At 66.2% G+C, this 22,613-nt stretch overlaps 1 protein-coding gene and 1 gene segment (V, D, J or C); one reads left to right on the forward strand and one right to left on the reverse strand.

Moving 5' to 3' along the window:
- Positions 1-22,613, reverse strand: part of OXA1L (OXA1L mitochondrial inner membrane protein) — a 257,560-nt gene that overhangs the window by 231,480 nt on the left and 3,467 nt on the right. The gene's annotated exons all lie outside the window — the stretch shown is intronic.
- Positions 12,841-13,573, forward strand: LOC135318268 (Ig heavy chain V region 914-like; the record flags this gene model as incomplete). The annotated part of the segment is given in 3 exon segments: positions 12,841-12,939; positions 13,134-13,173; positions 13,269-13,573. Coding segments are annotated over 3 exon segments (444 nt in total), but the record flags the coding sequence as incomplete, so codon positions are not given.

Here is a 22,613-nt window from a genome sequence, read left to right on the forward strand (position 1 = left end):
GGGAATTTGGGGAAGTTGGTGCCATTTTGAAATTTAGGGGTGTCTGGGCTTGGAGTAAGGATTTGGGTCACTTTGTGGGATTTTGGGTCACCTTGTGGGATTTTGGGGCAGTTGGTGGCATTTTGGGTTTTAGGGGTGTCTGGGCTCAGAGCAAGGGTTTTCGGGAAGTTGGTGTGATTTTAGGGAAATTGTTGGGATTACGGATGAAGGGCAGGGATGTCTGGACTCGAAGCACATGTGCTGATGTTTGGTGCAAGGACTTAAGGAAAATAGTGGGATTTTAGGATACAGAGTGGGGATGTCTGGGCTCAGAAGGGGGGTCTGAGGTTCGTGTAAGGATTTTGGGAAGGGTGTGGGTGCCTGTCACAGCCAGAACATGCTGGAGCTCCTAAAGGTGGAGCCAGAGCACTGGCAGATGAGGTGAGGGCAGGGGTTTGGGGCAGAAGACAAGGATTTGGCCACAATGAAGGGTTTAGGGCTTGGTGCAAGGGTCCAGACTTTCTACAAAACCAGGGCGTGCAAAGATTTCATGAAGATGCTGGGATCTGGGGGCAGGGTGCAGGGTCCGGGCAGGAAGCATAGTCTCTCGCGCAGCAGTAGGTGGCCATGTCGCCACCCTGAGGCTGTTCCTCTGCAGCGTGACCGTGCTCTGGGAGGTGTCCAAGGAGATGGTGACGGACCCTTTGACCGATGGCCCGTAGTTTGTGCTACTACCATCACCTTCAGCAGCTCCGGCATGCAATGGGTGCGACAGGCTCCCGGGAAGGGGCTCGAGTTCGTCGCAATTATTAACAGCGGTGGTAGTAGCACAAACTACGCGCCGTCGGTCAAGGGGCGCTTCACCATCTCCAGGGACAACTCCCAGAGCACGCTCACGCTGCAGATGAACAGCCTCAAGACCGACGACACGGCCACCTACTGCTGCATGACAAGTACTGCTGATGGTGATGGCAGCAGCTGCGTGTCTGGGCAGGAAAACCGCAGGCGAGGGGTGTCCCTGCGGGGGGCTGGAGCAGCGATGCCTGGCAGCCCCCAGCCCTCTGTGCCGCGCTGGGGCGGCTCCAGCTGGTGGGAGCAGCTGCCTCCCATGAGCCTGGACACCAGCACCGTGCCCCAACACCCCCACACCGGCTCCCCAAAGCCCAGCATCCTCCCAAACCCCTGCACCCAGCCCTGACCCACACCCACACCCACACCCTCGCCCTCACCCTCCACCACTTGCCCCCAGACCAGGCTTCTCGCATCGAGCCGGGATCCTTTGCCATGAACGTGGGCCCCGAATTGTGCCCAAATCTCCAGGCCTTGCCCCAGAATCCTGCCGCGGTGCCATGGGAGGGGGAGGTTGGGTATTAGGAAAACTGCCCTCCCGGCAAGAGGGGTCGGGCACGGGCACCGGCTGCCCGGGGGAGTGGGGGAGGCGCCATCCCTGGGGGTATTTAAAAAACATGTAGACGTGGCACTTCAGGGCGTGATTTAGGAGCCACGATGGTGTTGGGCTGATGGTTGGACTTGATGCTCGCAAAGGTCTTCCCCAACCTTAATGGTTCCATGATTCTGTGTGTCAGTTCCATCGATCCAAACACCCGCCAGGATTGGAGCCCTCCCGGTGGCTGTCGCAGCCCTGCCATGGGGCAGGGGCTGGGGGAGAAGCCGGAGCCCTTGCCGGGGCCAGCGCTGGGTGCAAAGCATCTGGGTTTGGAGTGAGGCTCCGAGCTGTGGACATTGGTCAGGCTCAAGGGGTCTGTGCTCAGTTCCAGGGGACAAGGTTTATGCTAGGGGTGTGGGAACAGGTCTGGGGTGTGGGCAGGGGCAGGGTGCTCCAGCCCCATTGCACCCTCCTTTGATTTGACCACACTAAGGTGAGACCCCCAGGGCCCCTCCGCACCCACACGGAGCCGCAGCTGCTGCGGGAGAAGCCGGAGCCGTTGCCGGGGCCTGGGGTGGGTGCAAAGGGCCTGGCTCTGGAGCAGGGCTCTAAACGTTGGGCCTTGCTTCAGTTCCAGAGGTGTGGGCTCAGCTCCAGGGGACAAGGAGTGTGCCAGGGGTGTGGGAACAGGTCTGGGGTGTGGGCAGGGGCAGGGGTGCTCCAGCCCCTTTGCACCCTCCTTTGGGGTAACCATCACCGGGACCATGTAGAGCCCCGCGGGGCAAACAATGCCATCCCAGAAGGCCTCATCCCAGACTAGCCTCCCTCCGCCTTCCTCCTCCTCCTGGCAGCCCTCCCAGGTAGGTCCCAGCCCCGCTGACCCCCTCCCCGGGCGCGGATATGGGGGGTGATGGCGGGAGCGGGCAACTCAATCCTGTCCTTCTTCCCTGCGCAGGGCTGCGGGCGGCCGTGCAGCTGGTCGAGTCCGGAGGGGGCCTCCAGACCCCCGGGGGGTCCCTGACCCTCCTCTGCAAGGCCTCCGGCTTCGACTTCAGCAGCTCCAGCATGTTCTGGGTCCGAGAGGCGCCCGGGAAGGGGCTTGAGTTGCTCGCAGGAATTAGCCTCAGTACTGGTAGTGACACATACTACGCGCCGTCGGTCCAGGGGCGCTTCACCATCTCCAGGGACAACTCCCAGAGCACGGTCACGCTGCAGATGAACAGCCTGAAGACCGACGACACGGGCACCTATTTCTGCGCGAAAGCTGCTGGTGCTGGTGACGGCAGCAGCCCCGACTCTGGGCAGGAAAACCGCCGGCGAGGGGTGTCCCCGCGGGGGGCAGGAGCAGCGATGCCTGGCAGCCCCCAGCCCCCTGTGCCGCGCTGGGGCGGCTCCAGCTGCTGCATCTGCCTGCCCCGAGACCCCACCCCGGCACCGGCCCCCAACTCCCCTCCACTGACTCCACAGACACTCCACAACACCCTGCTCCCACCCTCGACACCCCCACCCAGCCCAGACCCCCCCACCCAGGCCGGATCCTTGTCCCAAATCCCGACCGTTGCCCTGCACAGAGGGCTGGGGGCTGCCAGGCGTCGCTGCTGCGGCCCCGTGGGGGAAACCTCTCGATGGGGGTTATTTCCCCACCACAGACCACCATAATCAGCTTTCGCGCAGAAATAGGTGCCCGTGTCGTCGGTCTTGAGGCTGTTCATCTGCAGCGTGAGCGTGCTCTGGGAGGTGTCCCTGGAGATGGTGAAGCGCCCCTTGACCGACGCGCATAGCCTGTCCAACTACCATCGCTGTTAATAACCGCGACCAACTCGAGCCCCTTCCCGGGCGCCTGTCGTGCCCAAACCATGCCGTAGCTGCTGATGGAGAAGCCGGAGCCCTTGCAGACGAGGCAATGGACCCCCCGGGGGACTGAAGGCCCCCTCTGGACTTGTCCACCTCCACGGCTGCCCGCAGCCCTTCCCTTCATCCCAGAATATCAGCCTCCCCCCAAAATCCCTGTCCCAGCCCAGAGCCCCGCACCCAGCCCACACCCTTGTGTCGAGCCTGGACACCCCTGCACTGATCCCCCAAATCCCAGCACCTCGCAGGGACCCCTGCCCCATGCCCGGACCCCAGGCCTCTTTCCAGTCCCCTGGCACAAACCTTGAAGCACTGAATTTCCCCTAGACCTCTGCAAGGGGGCCAGTATCCTGAGCTTAGACCCCTGCTTGCAGGCCAGACCATTCCCACGCAGCCCAGGCCCTGGCAAGGGCTCCCGCTTCTCCCCCAGCCCCTGCCCCATGCCAGGGCTGCGACAGCCACCGGGAGGGCTCCAGCCCTGGCGGGTGTTTGACTCCCAGCCCCATTCCTGCCCCCTGCACCCAGAGCCATCCCTGCATCCCGGGGACCCCAGAGCCCTGCAGGGACCCAAAATCCCCTGTCCTTGGCCCAAAAGCTGTGGCCAAACCAAACCTGTGACTTGGTTCTGAATCCCTGCATGAGCCAGTTCCTGCAAACCCCCCACGTTCCCCTGGGGTCTGGGCAGGGGCAGGGGTGCTCGAGCCCCTTTGCACCCTCCTGTGGTTTAACCATCACCCTGATAATGTGGAGCCCCCCAGGGCAGGAATGACACCCCCAGCAGATCAGAGGCCCCTCCACCTTCCTCCTCCTGGCAGCCCTCCCAGGTAGGTCCCAGCCCCGCTGAGCCCCTCCCCGGGCGTGGATATGGGGGGTGATGGCGGGAGCGGGTGACTCAATCCTGTCCTTCTTCCCTGCGCAGGGCTGCGGGCGGCCGAGCAGCTGGTCGCGTCCAGAGGGGGCCTCCAGACCCCCGGGGGGTCCCTGACCCTCGTCTGCAAGGCCTCCGGCTTCGACTTCAGCAGCAAAGCCATGTACTGGGTGCGACAGGCGCCCGGGAAGGGGCTCGAGAGGGTCTCAGGTATTGAGAGCGATGGTAGTTACACATCCTACGCGCCGTCGGTCGAGGGGCGCTTCACCCTCTCCAGGGACACCTCCCAGAGCACGCTCACGCTGCAGATGAACAGCCTGGGTCTGGGGATGGTGCAGGGCTCTGGGCTCAGGGCAGGGCTCTGGGCTCAGGGCAGGGCTCTGGGCTCAGGGCAGGGCTCTGGGCTCAGGGCAGGATGCAGCCCCCTGCAAGAGCCCAGCAGCCCGGGGGGGTGGGATCAGTAGTCCGGGATGGGGCACAGAATGCGGGCCTGGGGTAAGGGTCTCATGGGGGTGCAGAGGGTCGAGACTGGGGTAAGGGATGCGGGCGGGGTGTGGGGGTGTGGGCTGTGGGAGAGGGTGCAGGTTGGGGCAGGGCTTCTGGGAAGAGGCTGGGATGTGTGGGGATGTTGGGGCATGGTGATGGGACGGCTTGCTCAGGGCAGGGCTCTGGGCTCAGGGCAGGGCTCTGGATGCAGTTCAAGATGCTGGCACAGGACACTGCAGCAGGGCACTGCCAGCCATGACCAGCTCTCCCACCAAAAGCAGTAACTATGGGATTTTTCCCAGCCTCTCACCACCACCACCACAGCCGTGTCTGGTGCAGGTGTCGGTGGCCGTGACACCGTCAAGACCCCAAGGGCAGGAATGACACCACCAGCAGGCAGGACACATTGCAGATCAGACCCCCTTCCACCTTCCTCCTCCTCCTGGCAGCCCTCCCAGGTAGGTCCCAGCCCCGCTGACCCCCTCCCCGGGCGCGGCTATGGGGGGTGATGGCGGGAGTGGGCGACTCAATCCTGTCCTTCTTCCCTGCGCAGGGCTGCGGGCGGCCGTGCAGCTGGTCGAGTCCGGAGGGGGCCTCCAGACCCTCAGGGGGCCCCTGACCCTCCTCTGCAAGGCCTCTGGCTTCTCCATCAGCAGCTACGACATGGTTTGGGCGCGACAGGCTCCTGGGAAGGGGCTCGAGTATGTTGGACGTATTAGCAGCAGTGGTAGCACATGGTACCCATCGTCGTTCAAGGGGCGCTTCACCATCTCCAGGGACACCTCCCAGAGCACGCTCACGCTGCAGATGAACAGCCTCAAGACCGACGACACGGGCACCCACTGCTGCGTGAGAGGTTATTATGGTGGTCTGTGGTGGGGAAATAACCCCCATCGAGATGTTTCCCCCACGGGGCCGCAGCAGCGACGCCTGGCAGCCCCCAGCCCCCTGTGCCGCGCTGGGGCGGCTCCAGCTGCTGCATCTGCCTGCCCCGAGACCCCACCCCGGCACCGGCACCCAACTCCCCTCCACTGCCTCCAGACATACTCCACAACACGCTGCACCCAGCCTCAAACCACACACCCACCCCTGACCCCCCCACCCGACCCTCACCCATCTCCCAACCCCCGACCGCTCCCCTCAGCTCAGACTCGCTGCCCACAGGCGCGACCCTTGCAGCCAGCCGGGACCCCTGCCTGCTGCCCGAACCCTTGCCCAGAGCACAGACCCCACAGGCGGTTTCATCTCTGGGCACCCAGCTGCCCCCCTGCCCCCCGCCCGCACCCCTGCAGGGGCTGCGCCTTCACCTGCAGCGGCCCCAGCACGGAATGGTGTGGGGAGCGGTGCCTCCGTGGGGGGCCTGTCCCAGGGCTCCCCCTCCCCTGGGGGCAGAACCTCCTCCCCACACCCAGCCTCACCCTCCCCTGGCAGCGCGGCAGGATTCTGGGGCAAGGCCTGGAGATTTGGGCACAATTCGGGGCCCACGTTCATGGCAAAGGATCCCGGCTCGATGCGAGAAGCCTGGCCTGGGGGCAAGTGGTGGAGGGTGAGGGCAAGGGTGTGGGTGTGGGTGTGGGTCAGGGCTGGGTCGGGGGTTTGGGGGGATGCTGGGCTTTGGGGAGCCCGTGCGGGGGTGTTGGGGCACGGTGTTGGCGTGAGGGTCATCATCGTCATCATCCCTCGCGCAGCAGGAGGTGCCTGTGTCGTCCCCCCGGGGCTGCTCATCTGCAGCGTGACCGTGCTCTGGGAGGTGTCCCTGGAGAGGGTGACGCGCCCCTGGACCGACGGCGGGTACCATGTGCTACCGCTGCTGCTAATTTCTGCAACGAACTCGAGCCCCTTCCCGGGCGCCTGTCGTGCCCAAATCATGCTCCAGCTGCTGGAGGAGAAGCCGCAGGACTTGCAGGACGCGGCTGATGCAGCGATTCAGGCCCAAGGCAGGGTTTGGGCCTTGGGGCAGGGGCTTGGGTGCAAAAGCTTGGTTTTGTCACCCTGCGGGGGTTTGGGGTCCCGGGGGGGCAGCAGGCAGGGGGCAGGGATGGCTCTGGGTGCACGGGCAGGAGCCAGAGAGCAGTTCCACGCACGCGGTAACGATTTGGGCTGGATGCGCGTGTCTGGGAGCGCTTCAGAGCCTCAAGCGCAGCAGAGGGGCTGGGGGCCGTCCCCGGGTGCTGTAGCACCCCCCGCGCTGGTGATTCCTGTGACGAACTGACGCCCCTCCCGGGCGCTGTCACCCCCAAACCCCTTGGGAGCTGCTGGGGGAGCAGCCAGAGCCCTCGCCGGGGCCTGGGCTCAGTGCTGAGGATGAGGGTTTGGAGCAAGGCTCAGGCTGACGGTATGGCTGCAGCTGAAGAGGTGTGGGCTCAGTTCCAGGGGTCAAGGTTTGGGGGAGGGGTCTGGCAAGAGGGCTGGGATCCCAGCAGGGGCAGGGCTGCTCAAGCCCCTTTGCACCCACCTTTGGGGTAACCATCACCCTGATAATGTGGAGCCCCCCAGGGCAGGAATGACACCCCCAGCAGATCAGAGGCCCCTCCACCTTCCTCCTCCTCCTGGCAGCCCTCCCAGGTAGGTCCCAGCCCCCGCTGACCCCCTCCCCGGGCGCGGATATGGGGGGTGATGGCGGGAGCGGGCGACTCAATCCTGTCCTTCTTCCCTGCGCAGGGCTGCGGGCGGCCGTGCAGCTGGTCGCGTCCGGAGGGGGCCTCCAGACCCCTGGGGGGTCCCTGACCCTCCTCTGCAAGGCCTCCGGCTTTGACTTCAATGGATACAACATGTTCTGGGCACGACAGGCGCCCGGGAAGGGGCTTGAGAGCATTGCTCAGGTTAGCATCGGTGGTAACACATGGTTCTCACCGTCGATGGAAGGGCGCTTCACCATCTCCAGGGACAACTCCCAGAGCACGCTCACGCTGCAGATGAACAGCCTCAAGACCGACGACACGGGCACCTCCTGTTGCGCGAGGGATGGTTATGGTTGTGTGAGGCTGTGGAAAACCCCATCAAGGGGTTTCCATCCCAGGGCAGCGACGCCTGGCAGCCCCCAGCCCTCTGTGCCGCGCTGGGGGGCTCCAGCTGGTGGGGGCAGCTGCCCCCCAGCTCAGGACATTCTATGAGTCTAAGAAATCCCTGCCCCGCGCCTGCGCTGCAAAGGCTCCGCTTCCCCTCCCGATGCTCCGGCGCGGCCGCGCAGCTCCAGCCGGGTCAGGAGCCGAGGGGTTGGGCACGGGCAGGATTTGGGCTGGCTGCAAAGGGTCCGGGCTGGGTGCGAACAGAGGAGGGTCAGGGCAGGGGGTGGGAGTGGGGTGGGGTCGGGGCTTTTATGAATGTGCTGGGACGTGGGAACCCAGTGCGGGGGTGTTGGGGAACGGTGCGGGGGTCAAGAGCAGCACCATCAGGTCTCGCGCAGCAGGAGGTGCCCGTGTCGTCGGTCTTGAGGCTGTTCATGTGCAGCGTGACCGTGCTCTGGGACTCGATCCTGGAGATGGTGAAGCGCCCCTCGACCGACGGCGCGTAGTCTGTGCTACCACCGCTGGCAATCTGTGCGACCAACTCGAGCCCCTTCCCCGGAGCCTGTCGCGCCCAAGCCATGGCGTAGCTGCTCAAGGAGAAGCCGGAGGCCTTGCAGAGGAGGGTCAGGGACCCCCCGGGGGTCTGGAGGCCCCCTCCGGACTCGACCAGCTGCACGGCCGCCCGCAGCCCTGCGCAGGGAAGAAGGACAGGATTGAGTCGCCCGCTCCCGCCATCACCCCCCATATCCGCGCCCGGGGAGGGGGTCAGCGGGGCTGGGACCTACCTGGGAGGGCTGCCAGGAGGAGGAGGAAGGTGGAAGGGGGTCTGATCTGCAATGTGTCCTGCCTGCTGGTGGTGTCATTCCTGCCCTTGGAGTCTCGACGGTGTCACGGCCACCGACACCTGCACCAGACACGGCTGTGGTGGTGGTGGTGAGAGGCTGGGAAAAATCCCATAGTTACTGCTTTTGGTGGGAGAGCTGGTCATGGCTGGCAGCGCCCTGCTGCAGTGTCCTGTGCCAGCATCTTGAACTGCATCCAGAGCCCTGCCCTGAGCCCAGAGCCCTGCCCTGAGCAAGCCGTCCCATCACCATGCCCCAACATCCCCACACATCCCAGCCTCTTCCCAGAAGCCCTGCCCCAACCTGCACCCTCTCCCACAGCCCACACCCCCACACCCTGCCCGCATCCCTGACCCCAGTCTCGACCCTCTGCACCCCCATGAGAGCCTTACCCCAGGCCCGCATTCTGTGCCCCATCCCGGACTACTGATCCCACCCCCCCGGGCTGCTGGGCTCTTGCAGGGGGCTGCATCCTGCCCTGAGCCCAGAGCCCTGCCCTGAGCCCAGAGCCCTGCCCTGAGCCCAGAGCCCTGCCCTGAGCCCAGAGCCCTGCCCGGAGCCCAGAGCCCTGCCCTGAGCCCAGAGCCCTGCCCGGAGCCCAGAGCCCTGCCCTGAGCCCAGAGCCCTGCACCATCCCCAGACCCAGGCTGTTCATCTGCAGCGTGAGCGTGCTCTGGGAGGTGTCCCTGGAGATGGTGAAGCGCCCCTGGACCGACGGCGCGTAGTATGTGTCACCATCGCTGTAAATACCCGCGACCCACTCGAGCCCCTTCCCAGGAGCCTGTCGCACCCATCCCATGCCGGTGCTGCTGAAGGAGAAGCCGGAGGCCTTGCAGAGGAGGGTCAGGGACCCCCCGGGGGTCTGGAGGCCCCCTCCGGACTCGACCAGCTGCTCGGCCGCCCGCAGCCCTGTGCAGGGAAGAAGGACAGGATTGAGTCGCCCGCTCCCGCCATCACCCCCCATATCCGCGCCCGGGGAGGGGGTCAGCGGGGCTGGGACCTACCTGGGAGGGCTGCCAGGAGGAGGAGGAAGGCGGAGGGAGGCTGGTCTGGGATGAGGCCTTCTGGGAGGGCATTGTTTGCCCTGTGGGGCTCTACATGGTCCCGGTGATGGTTACCCCAAAGGAGGGTGCAAAGGGGCTGGAGCACCCCTGCCCCTGCCCACACCCCAGACCTGTTCCCACACCCCTGGCACAATCCTTGTCCCCTGGAGCTGAGCCCACACCTCTGGAACTGAAGCAAGGCCCAACGTTTAGAGCCCTGCTCCAGAGCCAGGCCCTTTGCACCCACCCCAGGCCCCGGCAACGGCTCCGGCTTCTCCCGCAGCAGCTGCGGCTCCGTGTGGGTGCGGAGGGGCCCGGGAAGGGGCTCGGGGGGGGGGCAGGGTTCCCCAGCGCTGGGGGTGCTGGGGGTGCAGGGGACGGGGCTGTGGGGGCAGCGCCAGCCGCGTCAGGAGCCCAGGGGGTGGCTGCCGGGAGCTTGGGATTTCGGGGTCTCTGGGCTCACAGCCAGGATTTTGGGAAGCCGGAGGGGTTTGGGGCTTTAGGGGTGCTGGGGCTCAGAGCACGCGTGCTGGTGCTTGGTGCAAGGACTTTGGGAATACAGTGGGAGTTTGGGGTGCAGAGCGGGGATGTCTGGGCTCAGAAGAGGGGTCTGAGCTTGGTGTTAGGGTTTTGGGAAGGGTGTGGGTGCCTGTGGCAGCCAGAACATGCCGGAGCCCTGGCAGGACACGGCTCATGCAGGGATGTGGGCTCTAGGCAGGGGTTTGGGTTGGGTGCAGGGCTCTGGGCTTCATGACAGCGGATTTTAACACCCTGCTCCATCTCGGAGCAAGGGCTTTGGGAGGATGGTGGGTGCTGGATGAGGGAGCAGGGGTGTGTGAGCTCAGGGCAAGGTCTGGCCTTGGGCCAAGTCTCGGGGCTGAGGCCAGGCCTTGAGCTGGCTGCAAGGCTTTGGTCTTGGGCTGAGGGGGTGGGGGGGAGCAAAGGTGTCAGGGAGTGCTGGGAACTGGGGAGCCGGTGGAGGGGAGTTGGGTGCCGGTGCCGGGGTGGGGTCTCGGGGCAGGCAGATGCAGCAGCTGGAGCCGTCCCAGCGCGGCACAGAGGGCTGGGGGCTGCCAGGCGTCGCTGCTCCTGCCCCCCACGGGGACACCCCTCGCCGGCGGTTTTCCTGCCCAGAGTCGGGGCTGCTGCCGTCACCACTCCAAGTACTTTTCGCACAGAAATAGGTGCCCGTGTCGTCGGTCTTGAGGCTGTTCATCTGCAGCGTGAGCGTGCTCTGGGAGGTGTCCCTGGAGATGGTGAAGCGCCCCTGGACCGACGGCGCGTATCTTGTGGTTCTACCACTGCCACTAATAAGCGCGACGAACTCGAGCCCCTTCCCGGGCGCCTGTCGTGCCCAAACCATGTTGTAGCTGCTGAAGGTGAAGCCGGAGGCCTTGCAGAGGAGGGTCAGGGACCCCCCGGGGGTCTGGAGGCCCCCTCCGGACTCGACCAGCTGCTCGGCCGCCCGCAGCCCTGCGCAGGGAGGGGGCAGAAGGGGACACCTCCCAGCTCCCCTACTGCCTTGCTCCAGGCTGGCCCCAGGCTCGGGGAGCAAAGCTGGGGAGCTGGGGGGGGGTCAGGCCATGGGAAGGGGTCTGGGGTTTGTACAGGGGCTGGGCTCAGGGCAGGGCTCTGGGCTCAGGGCTCTGGGCTGTGGATGCAGTTCAAGCTGTTGGCGCAGGACATTGGAGCAGGGCACTGCCAGGCAAGGCACCACCCCACCAGCAAAACCAATTATATTGGGGGTTCCCTCAGCCTCTCACCACCACCACAGCCGTGTCTGGTGCAGGTGTCGGTGGCCGTGACAACGTCGAGACCCCCAGGGCAGGAATGACACCCCCAGCAGATCAGAGGCCCCTCCACCTTCCTCCTCCTCCTGGCAGCCCTCCCAGGTAGGTCCCAGCCCCGCTGACCCCCTCCCCGGGCGCGGATATGGGGGGTGATGGCGGGAGCGGGCGACTCAATCCTGTCCTTCTTCCCTGCGCAGGGCTGCGGGCGGCCGAGCAGCTGGTCGAGTCCGGAGGGGGCCTCCAGACCCCCGGGGGGTCCCTGACCCTCCTCTGCAAGGCCTCCGGCTTCGACTTCAGCAGCGGCTACTGGATGATGGCGGCATCACACGGGCCCGCGTAGAAAATGGACTTTCTCACAGTTATTTACAGCACTGCCCTCCCTGCAAGAGGGGTCGGGCACGGGCACCGGCTGCCCGGGGGGGTGGGGGAGGCGCCATCCCTGGGGGTATTTAAAAGAAGGGTTGACGTCGTGCCTGGGGATATGGCCTGTCCCAGGGCTCCCCCTCCCCTGGGGGCAGAACCTCCTCCCCACACCCAGCCTCACCCTCCCCTGGCAGCGCCGCAGGATTCTGGGGCAAGGCCTGGAGATTTGGGCACAATTTGGGGCCCACGTTCATGGCAAAGGATCCCGGCTCGATGCGAGAAGCCTGGCCTGGGGGCAAGTGGTGGAGGGTGAGGGCGAGGGTGTGGGTGTGGGTGTGGGTCAGGGCTGGGTGCAGGGGTCTGGGGGGATGCTGGGCTTTGGGGAGCCCGTGTGGGGGTGTTGGGGCACGGTGCTGGGGTCAGGGCCACCATAACCATCCCTCGCGCAGCAGGAGGTGCCCGTGTCGTCGGTCTTGAGGCTGCTCATCTGCAGCGTGACCGTGCTCTGGGAGGTGTCCCTGGAGAGGGTGAAGGGCCCCTTGACCGACGGCGCGTACTCTGTGTAACTACCATCGCTCTGAATACCTGAGACCCACTCGAGCCCCTTCCCGGGCGCCTGTCGTGCCCAGAACATGCTGGTGCTGCTGATGGAGAAGCCGGAGGCCTTGCAGAGGAGGGTCAGGGACCCCCCGGGGGTCTGGAGGCCCCCTCCGGACTCGACCAGCTGCTCGGCCGCCCGCAGCCCTGCGCAGGGAAGAAGGACAGGATTGAGTCGCCCGCTCCCGCCATCACCCCCCATATCCGCGCCCGGGGAGGGGGTCAGCGGGGCTGGGACCTACCTGGGAGGGCTGCCAGGAGGAGGAGGAAGGTGGAGGGGCCTCTGATCTGCTGGGGGTGTCATTCCTGCCCTGGGGGGCTCCACATTATCAGGGTGATGGTTAAACCACAGGAGGGTGCAAAGGGGCTGGAGCACCCTGCCCCTGCCCAGACCCCAGGGGAACGTGGGGGGTTTGCAGGAACTGGCTCATGCAGGGATTCAGAACCAAGTCACAGGTTTGGTTTGGGCACAGCTTTTGGGCCAAGGACAGGGGATTTTGGGTCCCTGCAGGGCTCTGGGGTCCCCGGGATGCAGGGATGGCTCTGGGTGCAGGGGGCAGGAATGGGGCTGGGAGTCAAACACCCGCCAGGGCTGGAGCCCTCCCGGTGGCTGTCGCAGCCCTGCCATGGGGCAGGGGCTGGGGGAGAAGCCGGAGCCCTTGCCGGGGCCAGCGCTGGGTGCAAAGCATCTGGGTTTGGAGCGAGGCTCCGAGCTGTGGACGTTGGTCAGGCTCAAGGGGTCTGGGCTCAGTTCCAGGGGACAAGGATTGTGCCAGGGGTGTGGGAACAGGTCTGGGGTGTGGGCAGGGGCAGGGTGCTCCAGCCCCATTGCACCCTCCTTTGGGTGAACCATCACCGGGACCATGTAGATCCCAACAGGACAAACAAATCATTCCCAGAAGGACTCAACCCAGACTAGCCTCCCTCCACCTTCCTCCTCCTCCTGGCAGCCCTCCCAGGTAGGTCCCAGCCCCGCTGACCCCCTCCCCGGGTGCGGATATGGGGGGTGATGGCGGGAGCGGGCGACTCAATCCTGTCCTTCTTCCCTGCGCAGGGCTGCGGGCGGCCGTGCAGCTGGTCGAGTCCGGAGGGGGCCACCAGACCCCCGGGGGGTCCCTGACCCTCCTCTGCAAGGCCTCCGGCTTCTCCTTCAGCAGCACCGGCATGGGATGGGTGCGACAGGCCCCCGGGAAGGGGCTCGAGTACGTTGCACGTATTACCAGCTATGGTAGCACATTCTACGCGCCGTCGGTCAAGGGGCGCTTCACCATCTCCAAAGACAACTCCCAGAGCACGGTCACGCTGCAGATGAACAGCCTCAAGACCGACGACACGGGCACCTATTTCTGCGCGAAATCTACTGGTGGTGACGGCAGCAGCCCCGACTCTGGGCAGGAAAACCACCGGCGAGGGGTGTCCCCGCGGGGGGCAGGAGCAGCGACGCCTGGCAGCCCCCAGCCCCCTGTGCCGCGCTGGGACGGCTCCAGCTGCTGCATCTGCCTGCCCCGAGACCCCACCCCGGCACCAGCACCCAACTCCCCTCCACTGGCTCCCCAAACCCCCACAGGATCCCACAACACCCGCTCTGGCCTTGGCACCAAACCCAAACCCTTTCCCGAGCCCCGACCGCCGACTCCCCCCGCGGGGACACCCCTCGCCGGCGGTTTTCCTGCCCAGAGTCGGGGCTGCTGCCGTCACCACCAGTAGATTTCGCGCAGAAATAGGTGCCCGTGTCGTCGGTCTTCAGGCTGTTCATCTGCAGCGTGACCGTGCTCTGGGAGTTGTCCCTGGAGATGGTGAAGCGCCCCTGGACCGACGGCGCGTACTCTGTGTAACTACCATCGCTGGTAATAAGCGCGACCCTCTCGAGCCCCTTCCCAGGGGCCTGTCGGACCCAGTACATGGCTTTGCTGCTGATGGAGAAGCCGGAGGCCTTGCAGAGGAGGGTCAGGGACCCCCCGGGGGTCTGGAGGCCCCCTCCGGACTCGACCAGCTGCTCGGCCGCCCGCAGCCCTGCGCAGGGAAGAAGGACAGGATTGAGTCGCCCGCTCCCGCCATCACCCCCCATATCCGCGCCCGGGGAGGGGGTCAGCGGGGCTGGGACCTACCTGGGAGGGCTGCCAGGAGGAGGAGGAAGGTGGAGGCAGCTCATATCCGGGACTGTCCTACTGTGCAGGTCCTGACTACCCCCATGCCTCCCCCTCTTCCTTGCTCCAGCCTCACCCCAGCCTCGCGGCAGCAAAGCCGGGGTTCTGGGGGGTCTGGGCACAGGAAGGGCTCCAGGCTCGATGCAAGGGTTCGGGGCTCACAGCAAAGGCTTTGAGCTCTCTGCAGGGCCCCGGGCTGCGCCTGACGGTCTGGGCTCGGTCCAGAGGGTCTGGGCTTGGCGATGGGACCCGGTGTGTATGAGGGATGTGGGCTGGGGGCAAAGGCTGGGAGCACCGTGCAGGGCTCCAGGCTGGGTGCAGGGGCTGGGCTCAGCGCAAAGGGTGTGGGTGGGGGCAGAGATGTGGGGACCCAGCACAGCCACGTTTGAGCCAGGTGCTGGGCTCGAGGCCGAGGGCAGAGCCTCGCAGCCAGCCGGGACCCCTGCCTGCTGCCCGAGTCCTCGCCCAGAGCACAGACCCACGTGCGGTGACCTCCTCGCAGCAGCCCAGGAAAGATCTCCTGAAAGCGACGGCACATCTCACACCCTGCGGCTACAGGACGGCTCTGGCGGAGCTGCTTCGCCTGCAGAAGGGACCAGCGAGGACGTGGATTTCTGCTGCGCCCAGCGCTGCCCTGAGGGGAGGGGGACGATGGGTGCTCTGGAGTCACGGCGCCTGAGGCAAGGGGGAAGGGGCTGGTGCTGCTGGACGGGAGGCTCGGGTGAGACACAAGGGCGCAAAGGCTGGTGTCAGGCTTGTGCTTTCACAAGTCACTGCAAACAGGCCTGGGAAGCCTCTCTCACCGGTGTGGGCTGAGCGGGTGCCGGCAGCTGTCCTGATTTCAGTCCAGCACAGAAACACAGGTGCTGCTTTGGTTGCAGTTGGCAACCCCGGACCAGAAACCATGCCCTGATGCCAGGCAGCCCTAAAAGCCCTGCTCACATCCCTCCCTGATGAACCCAAGGAGGGCGCAAAGGGGCTCGAGCACCCCTGCCCCTGCCGGGACCCCTCCCCTGTTTCCAGACCCGGGGCCCAACCCTGGGCCCATCCCACTGAGCTTGGACCGCTTGAGCCAAGCCTGGAGTGTTTGTCCCGGGCGCAGACCCCTTGCGCCCAACACCCCTGTGCTCTTCCCCCGCTCCCAGCGTGTTCCCGCGGGGACAGCGCTCGCCTGCGGTTCTCGTGCCCAGAGGCGGGGCTGGGACCAGCTCGTTTCGGGCAGCAGCGGGTGCCCGTGTCGTCTCCCCCCGGGGATGCTCATGTGCAGCGTGAGCGTGCTCGGGGAGGTGTCCCTGGAGAGGGTGACGCGCCCCGGCACCGCCGGCGGGTACCATGTGCCACCACCATCGTTGCTAATAGCTGCAGCGCTCTCGAGCCCCTTCCCAGGCCACGGTCGCACCCAGTTCATGTTGGAGCTGCTGGAGGTGAAGGCGGAGCCCCGGCAGACGAGGAGCAGGAGAGGGGTTTCAGCTCCAGACCCACACATTTTGCCCCTGCAGGCATTTCGGTGGGTGCGGAGGGTCTGGCTTCGGAGCAACGGCCCAGACTCGGGGCGGGGGTCGCGCCACAGTGCCAGGCCTCAGCTTGAGGTGAGGCTCCGGGCATGGGGCAGGGGTCCCTGCGAGGTGCTGGGATTTGGGGGATCAGTGCAGGGGTGTCCAGGCTCGACACAAGGGTGTGGGCTGGGTGCGGGGCTCTGGGCTGGGACAGGGATTTTGGGGGGAGGGTGATATTCTGGGACGAAGGGAAGGGCTGTGGGCAGCCGTGGAGGTGGACAAGTCCAGAGGGGGCCTTCAGTCCCCCGGGGGTTCCATTGCCTCGTCTGCAAGGGCTCCGGCTTCTCCATCAGCAGCTACGGCATGGTTTGGGCACGACAGGCGCCCAGGAAGGGGCTCGAAAGAGTTGCAGCTATTAGCTACGATGGTAGAAACACAGGCTACGCGCCGTCAGTCCAGGGGCGCTTCACCCTCTCCATGGACACCTCCCAGAGCACGGTCACGCTGCAGATGAACAGCCTCAAGACCGACGACACGGGCACCTCCTGCTGCACGAGACATGTTTATGGTTGTGTGAGGCTGCAAAAAACCCCACCAAGTGGTTTCCTGCCCAGGGCAGCGACGCCTGGCAGCCCCCAGCCCTCTGTGCCGCGCTGGGGTGGCTCCAGCTGCTGCATCTGCCTGCCCCGAGACCCCACCCCGGCACCGGCACCCAACTCCCCCCCACTGCCTTTCAGCATCTGCCTGGAACTGCGCCCAGACCCCCAGGCCAAGCCCGGACCTGTTGCAGCCATCCCGCTCCCCGCTCCCATCTCAGAGCCTGGGTCCCGGCACCGAGCTGGGATCATTCGCCCTCCGCCTGCGCCCTTGTCCTGGGGCCCAACCTCCCGGCGCTGCTCCCAGCACCTCCCCAAACCCCTCGCCCCAAGCCCACACCCTGGGGGCCGGGCTTGACCCGACCCTGCAGCCGCAGCCTTGGCCCGAGCCGGGACTCCCTGAGCCCGGCCCGGCTGGGGGTTCTGGGCATGGGAAGGGCCCTGGGGCGGGTGCGGGGGTCCCGGGTCGCTGCGGGGGGGCCGGGCTTGGGGCCGCGCTCCAGGCCCAGCGGCAGAGTTTAGGGAAGGCGCCGAGATGCTGGGACAGAGCGCCGGGATGTGCGGGCTCAGGGCGGGGGCTGGGCTCCATCCAAGGCTCTGGCCTCGGAGCCCAAAGTGCCGGCGGGGCGCAGGGTCCAGGCTGGGCGCAAGGGTCTGGCCTTGCGGCAGGGGCGGGGGCGGGGAGCCGGCGGTCCGGGCTCGAGAGAGGGTTTGGGTTCGGTGCCAAGGCCAGAGCGGGTGTTGTGGGATCCTGTGGGGGTTTGGGGAGCCGGTGGAGGGGAGTTGGGTGGCGGTGCCGGGGTGGGGTCTCGGGGCAGGCAGATGCAGCAGCTGGAGCCGTCCCAGCGCGGCACAGGGGGCTGGGGGCTGCCAGGCGTCGCTGCTCCTGCCCCCCATGGGGACACCCCTCGCCGGCGGTTTTCCTGCCCAGAGTCGGGGCTGCTGCCGTCACCAGCACCAGCATCTTTTGCGCAGAAATAGGTGCCCGTGTCGTCGGTCTTGAGGCTGTTCATCTGCAGCGTGACCGTGCTCTGGGAGGTGTCCCTGGAGATGGTGAAGCGCCCCTGGACCGACGGCGCGTCGTATGTGCTACCACTGCTGCTAATACTCGCGACAGCTTCGAGCCCCTTCCCAGGGGCCTGTCGTGCCCAAACCATGTTGTAGCTGCTGATGGAGAAGCCGGAGGCCTTGCAGAGGAGGGTCAGGGACCCCCCGGGGGTCTGGAGGCCCCCTCCGGATGCGACCAGCTGCTCGGCCGCCCGCAGCCCTGCGCAGGGAAGAAGGACAGGATTGAGTCGCCCGCTCCCGCCATCACCCCCCATAGCCGCGCCCGGGGAGGGGGTCAGCGGGGCTGGGACCTACCTGGGAGGGCTGCCAGGAGGACGAAGAAGGTGGAGGGGGGTTCGGGTCTGGAGTGTGTTCTGCTGGAGGGGTTTCTCTGCCCTGTGGGTCTCTACAAGGTCACGGCAATGGTTAACCCAAAGGCGGGTGCAAAGGGGCTTGAGCACCCTGCCCCTCCCCACACCCCAGACCTGTTCCCACACCCCTGGCACAATCCTTGTCCCCTGGAACTGAGCCCAGACCCCTTGAGCCTGACCGACGTCCACAGCTCGGAGCCTTGCTCCAAACCCAGATGCTTTGCACCCAGCGCTGGCCCTGGCAAGGGCTCCCGCTTCTCCCCCAGCCCCTGCCCCATGGCAGGGCTGCGACAGCCACCGGGAGGGCTCCTATCCCTGGCGGGTGTTTGACTCCCAGCCCCGCTCCTGCCCCCTGCACCCAGAGCCATCCCTGCATCCCGGGGACCCCAGAGCCCTGCAGGGACCCAATATCCCCTGTCCTGGGCCCAAAAGCTGTGGCCAAACCAAACCTGTGACTTGGTTCTGAATCCCTGCATGAGCCAGTTCCTGCAAACCCCCCACGTTCCCCTGGGGTCTGGGCAGGGGCAGGGGTGCTCGAGCCCCTTTGCACCCTCCTGTGGTTTAACCATCACCCTGATAATGTGGAGCCCCCCAGGGCAGGAATGACACCCCCAGCAGATCAGAGGCCCCTCCACCTTCCTCCTCCTCCTGGCAGCCCTCCCAGGTAGGTCCCAGCCCCGCTGACCCCCTCCCCGGGCGCGGCTATGGGGGGTGATGGCGGGAGCGGGCGACTCAATCCTGTCGTTCTTCCCTGCGCAGGGCTGCGGGCGGCCGAGCAGCTGGTCGAGTCCGGAGGGGGCCTCCAGACCCCCGGGGGGTCCCTGACCCTCCTCTGCAAGGCCTCCGGCTTCACCTTCAGCAGCTACAACATGGTTTGGGCACGACAGGCCCCTGGGAAGGGGCTCGAGTTCGTCGCGCTTATTAGTGGCAGTGGTAGAACCACAAGATACGCGCCGTCGGTCCAGGGGCGCTTCACCATCTCCAGGGACAACTCCCAGAGCACGGTCACGCTGCAGATGAACAGCCTGAAGACCGACGACACAGGCACCCGCTGCTGCACAAAAGCTGATTATGGTGGTTTATGGATGGGAAAGAAACCCACATCAAGTGGTTTTCATTAAAAAGGCAGCGATGCCTGGCAGCCCCCAGCCCTCTGTGCCGCTCTGGGACCCTCAAGCAGGTGGGAGCAGCTGCCTCCCCACACCCCAAACCATGCCCCGACACCCCTGCGCTGGCTCACAGAATCTCAGCACCTCCCCAAAAGGCCTGTCGCAGCCCAGAGCCCCGCACCCAGCCCAGACCCCTGTGCTGAGGCGGACGCCCCTGTGCTGTTCCCCCAAATCCCGTGCCGGAGCTGCTGGAGGAGAAGCCGCAGGACCTGCAGGACGCGGCTGATGCAGCGATTCAGGCCCAAGGCAGGGTTTGGGCCTTGGGGCAGGGGCTTGGGTGCAAAAGCTTGGTTTTGTCACCCTGCGGGGGTTTGGGGTCCGGGCGGGCAGCAGGCAGGGGGCAGGGATGGCTCTGGGTGCACGGGCAGGAGCCAGAGAGCAGTTCCACGCACGCGGTAACGATTTGGGCTGGATGCGCGTGTCTGGGAGCGCTTCAGAGCCTCAAGCGCAGCAGAGGGGCTGGGGGCCGTCCCCGGGTGCTGTAGCACCCCCCGCGCTGGTGATTCCTGTGACGAACTGACGCCCCTCCCGGGCGCTGTCACCCCCAAACCCCTTGGGAGCTGCTGCGGGAGCAGCCGGAGCCCTCGCTGGGGCCTGGGCTCAGTGCTGAGGATGAGGGTTTGGAGCAAGGCTCAGGCTGACGGTATGGCTGCAGCTGAAGAGGTGTGGGCTCAGTTCCAGGGGTCAAGGTTTGGGGGAGGGGTCTGGCAAGAGGGCTGGGATCCCAGCAGGGGCAGGGCTGCTCAAGCCCCTTTGCACCCACCTTTGGGGTAACCATCACCCTGATAATGTGGAGCCCCCCCAGGGCAGGAATGACACCCCCAGCAGATCAGAGGCCCCTCCACCTTCCTCCTCCTCCTGGCAGCCCTCCCAGGTAGGTCCCAGCCCCGCTGACCCCCTCCCCGGGCGCGGATATGGGGGGTGATGGCGGGAGCGGGCGACTCAATCCTGTCCTTCTTCCCTGCACAGGGCTGCGGGCGGCCGAGCAGCTGGTCGCGTCCGGAGGGGGCCTCCAGACCCCCGGGGGGTCCCTGACCCTCCTCTGCAAGGCCTCCGGCTTCGACTTCAGCAGCAACAGCATGGAGTGGGTGCGACAGGCTCCTGGGAAGGGGCTCGAAAGGGTTGCAGCTATTAGCAACGATGGTAGTAGCACAGGCTACGCGCCGTCGGTCCAGGGGCGCTTCACCATCTCCAGGGACAACTCCCAGAGCACGGTCACGCTGCAGATGAACAGCCTCAAGACCGACGACACGGGCACCTATTTCTGCGCGAGAGGTTATTATGGTGGTCTGTGGTGGGGAAATAACCCCCATCGAGTGGTTTCCACCACGGAGCCGCAGCAGCAACGCCTGGCAGCCCCCAGCCCTCTGTGCCGCGCTGGGACGGCTCCAGCTGCTGCATCTGCCTGCCCCGAGACCCCACCCCGGCACCGGCACCCAACTCCCCTCCACTGGCTCCCCAAACCCCCACAGGATCCCACAACACCCGCTCTGGCCTTGGCACCAAACCCAAACCCTTTCCCGAGCCCAGACCGCCGACTCCCCCCGCGGGGACACCCCTCGCCGGCGGTTTTCCTGCCCAGAGTCGGGGCTGCTGCCGTCACCACCAGTAGATTTCGCGCAGAAATAGGTGCCCGTGTCGTCGGTCTTCAGGCTGTTCATCTGCAGCGTGACCGTGCTCTGGGAGGTGTCCCTGGAGATGGTGAAGCGCCCCTGGACCGACGGCGCGTATCTTGTGGTACTACCATCGCTGGTAATAAGCGCGACCCACTCGAGCCCCTTCCCGGGAGCCTGTCGTGCCCAGTACATGGCTTTGCTGCTGATGGAGAAGCCGGAGGCCTTGCAGAGGAGGGTCAGGGACCCCCCGGGGGTCTGGAGGCCCCCTCCGGACTCGACCAGCTGCTCGGCCGCCCGCAGCCCTGTGCAGGGAAGAAGGACAGGATTGAGTCGCCCGCTCCCGCCATCACCCCCCATATCCGCGCCCGGGGAGGGGGTCAGCGGGGCTGGGACCTACCTGGGAGGGCTGCCAGGAGGAGGAGGAAGGTGGAGGCAGCTCATATCCGGGACTGTCCTACTGTGCAGGTCCTGACTACCCCCATGCCTCCCCCTCTTCCTTGCTCCAGCCTCACCCCAGCCTCGCGGCAGCAAAGCTGGGGTTCTGGGGGGTCTGGGCACAGGAAGGGCTCCAGGCTCGATGCAAGGGTTCGGGGCTCACAGCAAAGGCTTTGAGCTCTCTGCAGGGCCCCGGGCTGCGCCTGACGGTCTGGGCTCGGTCCAGAGGGTCTGGGCTTGGCGATGGGACCCGGTGTGTATGAGGGATGTGGGCTGGGGGCAAAGGCTGGGAGCACCGTGCAGGGCTCCAGGCTGGGTGCAGGGGCTGGGCTCAGCGCAAAGGGTGTGGGTGGGGGCAGAGATGTGGGGACCCAGCACAGCCACGTTTGAGCCAGGTGCTGGGCTCGAGGCCGAGGGCAGAGCCTCGCAGCCAGCCGGGACCCCTGCCTGCTGCCCGAGTCCTCGCCCAGAGCACAGACCCACGTGCGGTGACCTCCTCGCAGCAGCCCAGGAAAGATCTCCTGAAAGCGACGGCACATCTCACACCCTGCGGCTACAGGACGGCTCTGGCGGAGCTGCTTCGCCTGCAGAAGGGACCAGCGAGGACGTGGATTTCTGCTGCGCCCAGCGCTGCCCTGAGGGGAGGGGGACGATGGGTGCTCTGGAGTCACGGCGCCTGAGGCAAGGGGGAAGGGGCTGGTGCTGCTGGACGGGAGGCTCGGGTGAGACACAAGGGCGCAAAGGCTGGTGTCAGGCTTGTGCTTTCACAAGTCACTGCAAACAGGCCTGGGAAGCCTCTCTCACAGGTGTGGGCTGAGCGGGTGCCGGCAGCTGTCCTGATTTCAGTCCAGCACAGAAACACAGGTGCTGCTTTGGTTGCAGTTGGCAACCCCGGACCAGAAACCATGCCCTGATGCCAGGCAGCCCTAAAAGCCCTGCTCACATCCCTCCCTGATGAACCCAAGGAGGGCGCAAAGGGGCTCGAGCACCCCTGCCCCTGCCGGGACCCCTCCCCTGTTTCCAGACCCGGGGCCCAACCCTGGGCCCATCCCACTGAGCTTGGACCGCTTGAGCCAAGCCTGGAGTGTTTGTCCCGGGCGCAGACCCCTTGCGCCCAACACCCCTGTGCTCTTCCCCCGCTCCCAGCGTGTTCCCGCGGGGACAGCGCTCGCCTGCGCTTCTCGTGCCCAGAGGCGGGGCTGGGACCAGCTCGTTTCGGGCAGCAGCGGGTGCCCGTGTCGTCTCCCCCCGGGGATGCTCATGTGCAGCGTGAGTGTGCTCGGGGAGGTGTCCCTGGAGAGGGTGACGCGCCCCGGCACCGCCGGCGGGTACCATGTGCCCCCACCATCGTTGCTAATAGCTGCAGCGCTCTCGAGCCCCTTCCCAGGCCACGGTCGCACCCAGTTCATGTTGGAGCTGCTGGAGGTGAAGGCGGAGCCCCGGCAGACGAGGAGCAGGAGAGGGGTTTCAGCTCCAGACCCACACGTTTTGCCCCTGCAGGCGTTTCGGTGGGTGCGGAGGG

Source organism: Phalacrocorax carbo, chromosome 29, assembly GCF_963921805.1.
Source record: "Phalacrocorax carbo chromosome 29, bPhaCar2.1, whole genome shotgun sequence".
Taxonomy (NCBI): domain Eukaryota; kingdom Metazoa; phylum Chordata; class Aves; order Suliformes; family Phalacrocoracidae; genus Phalacrocorax; species Phalacrocorax carbo.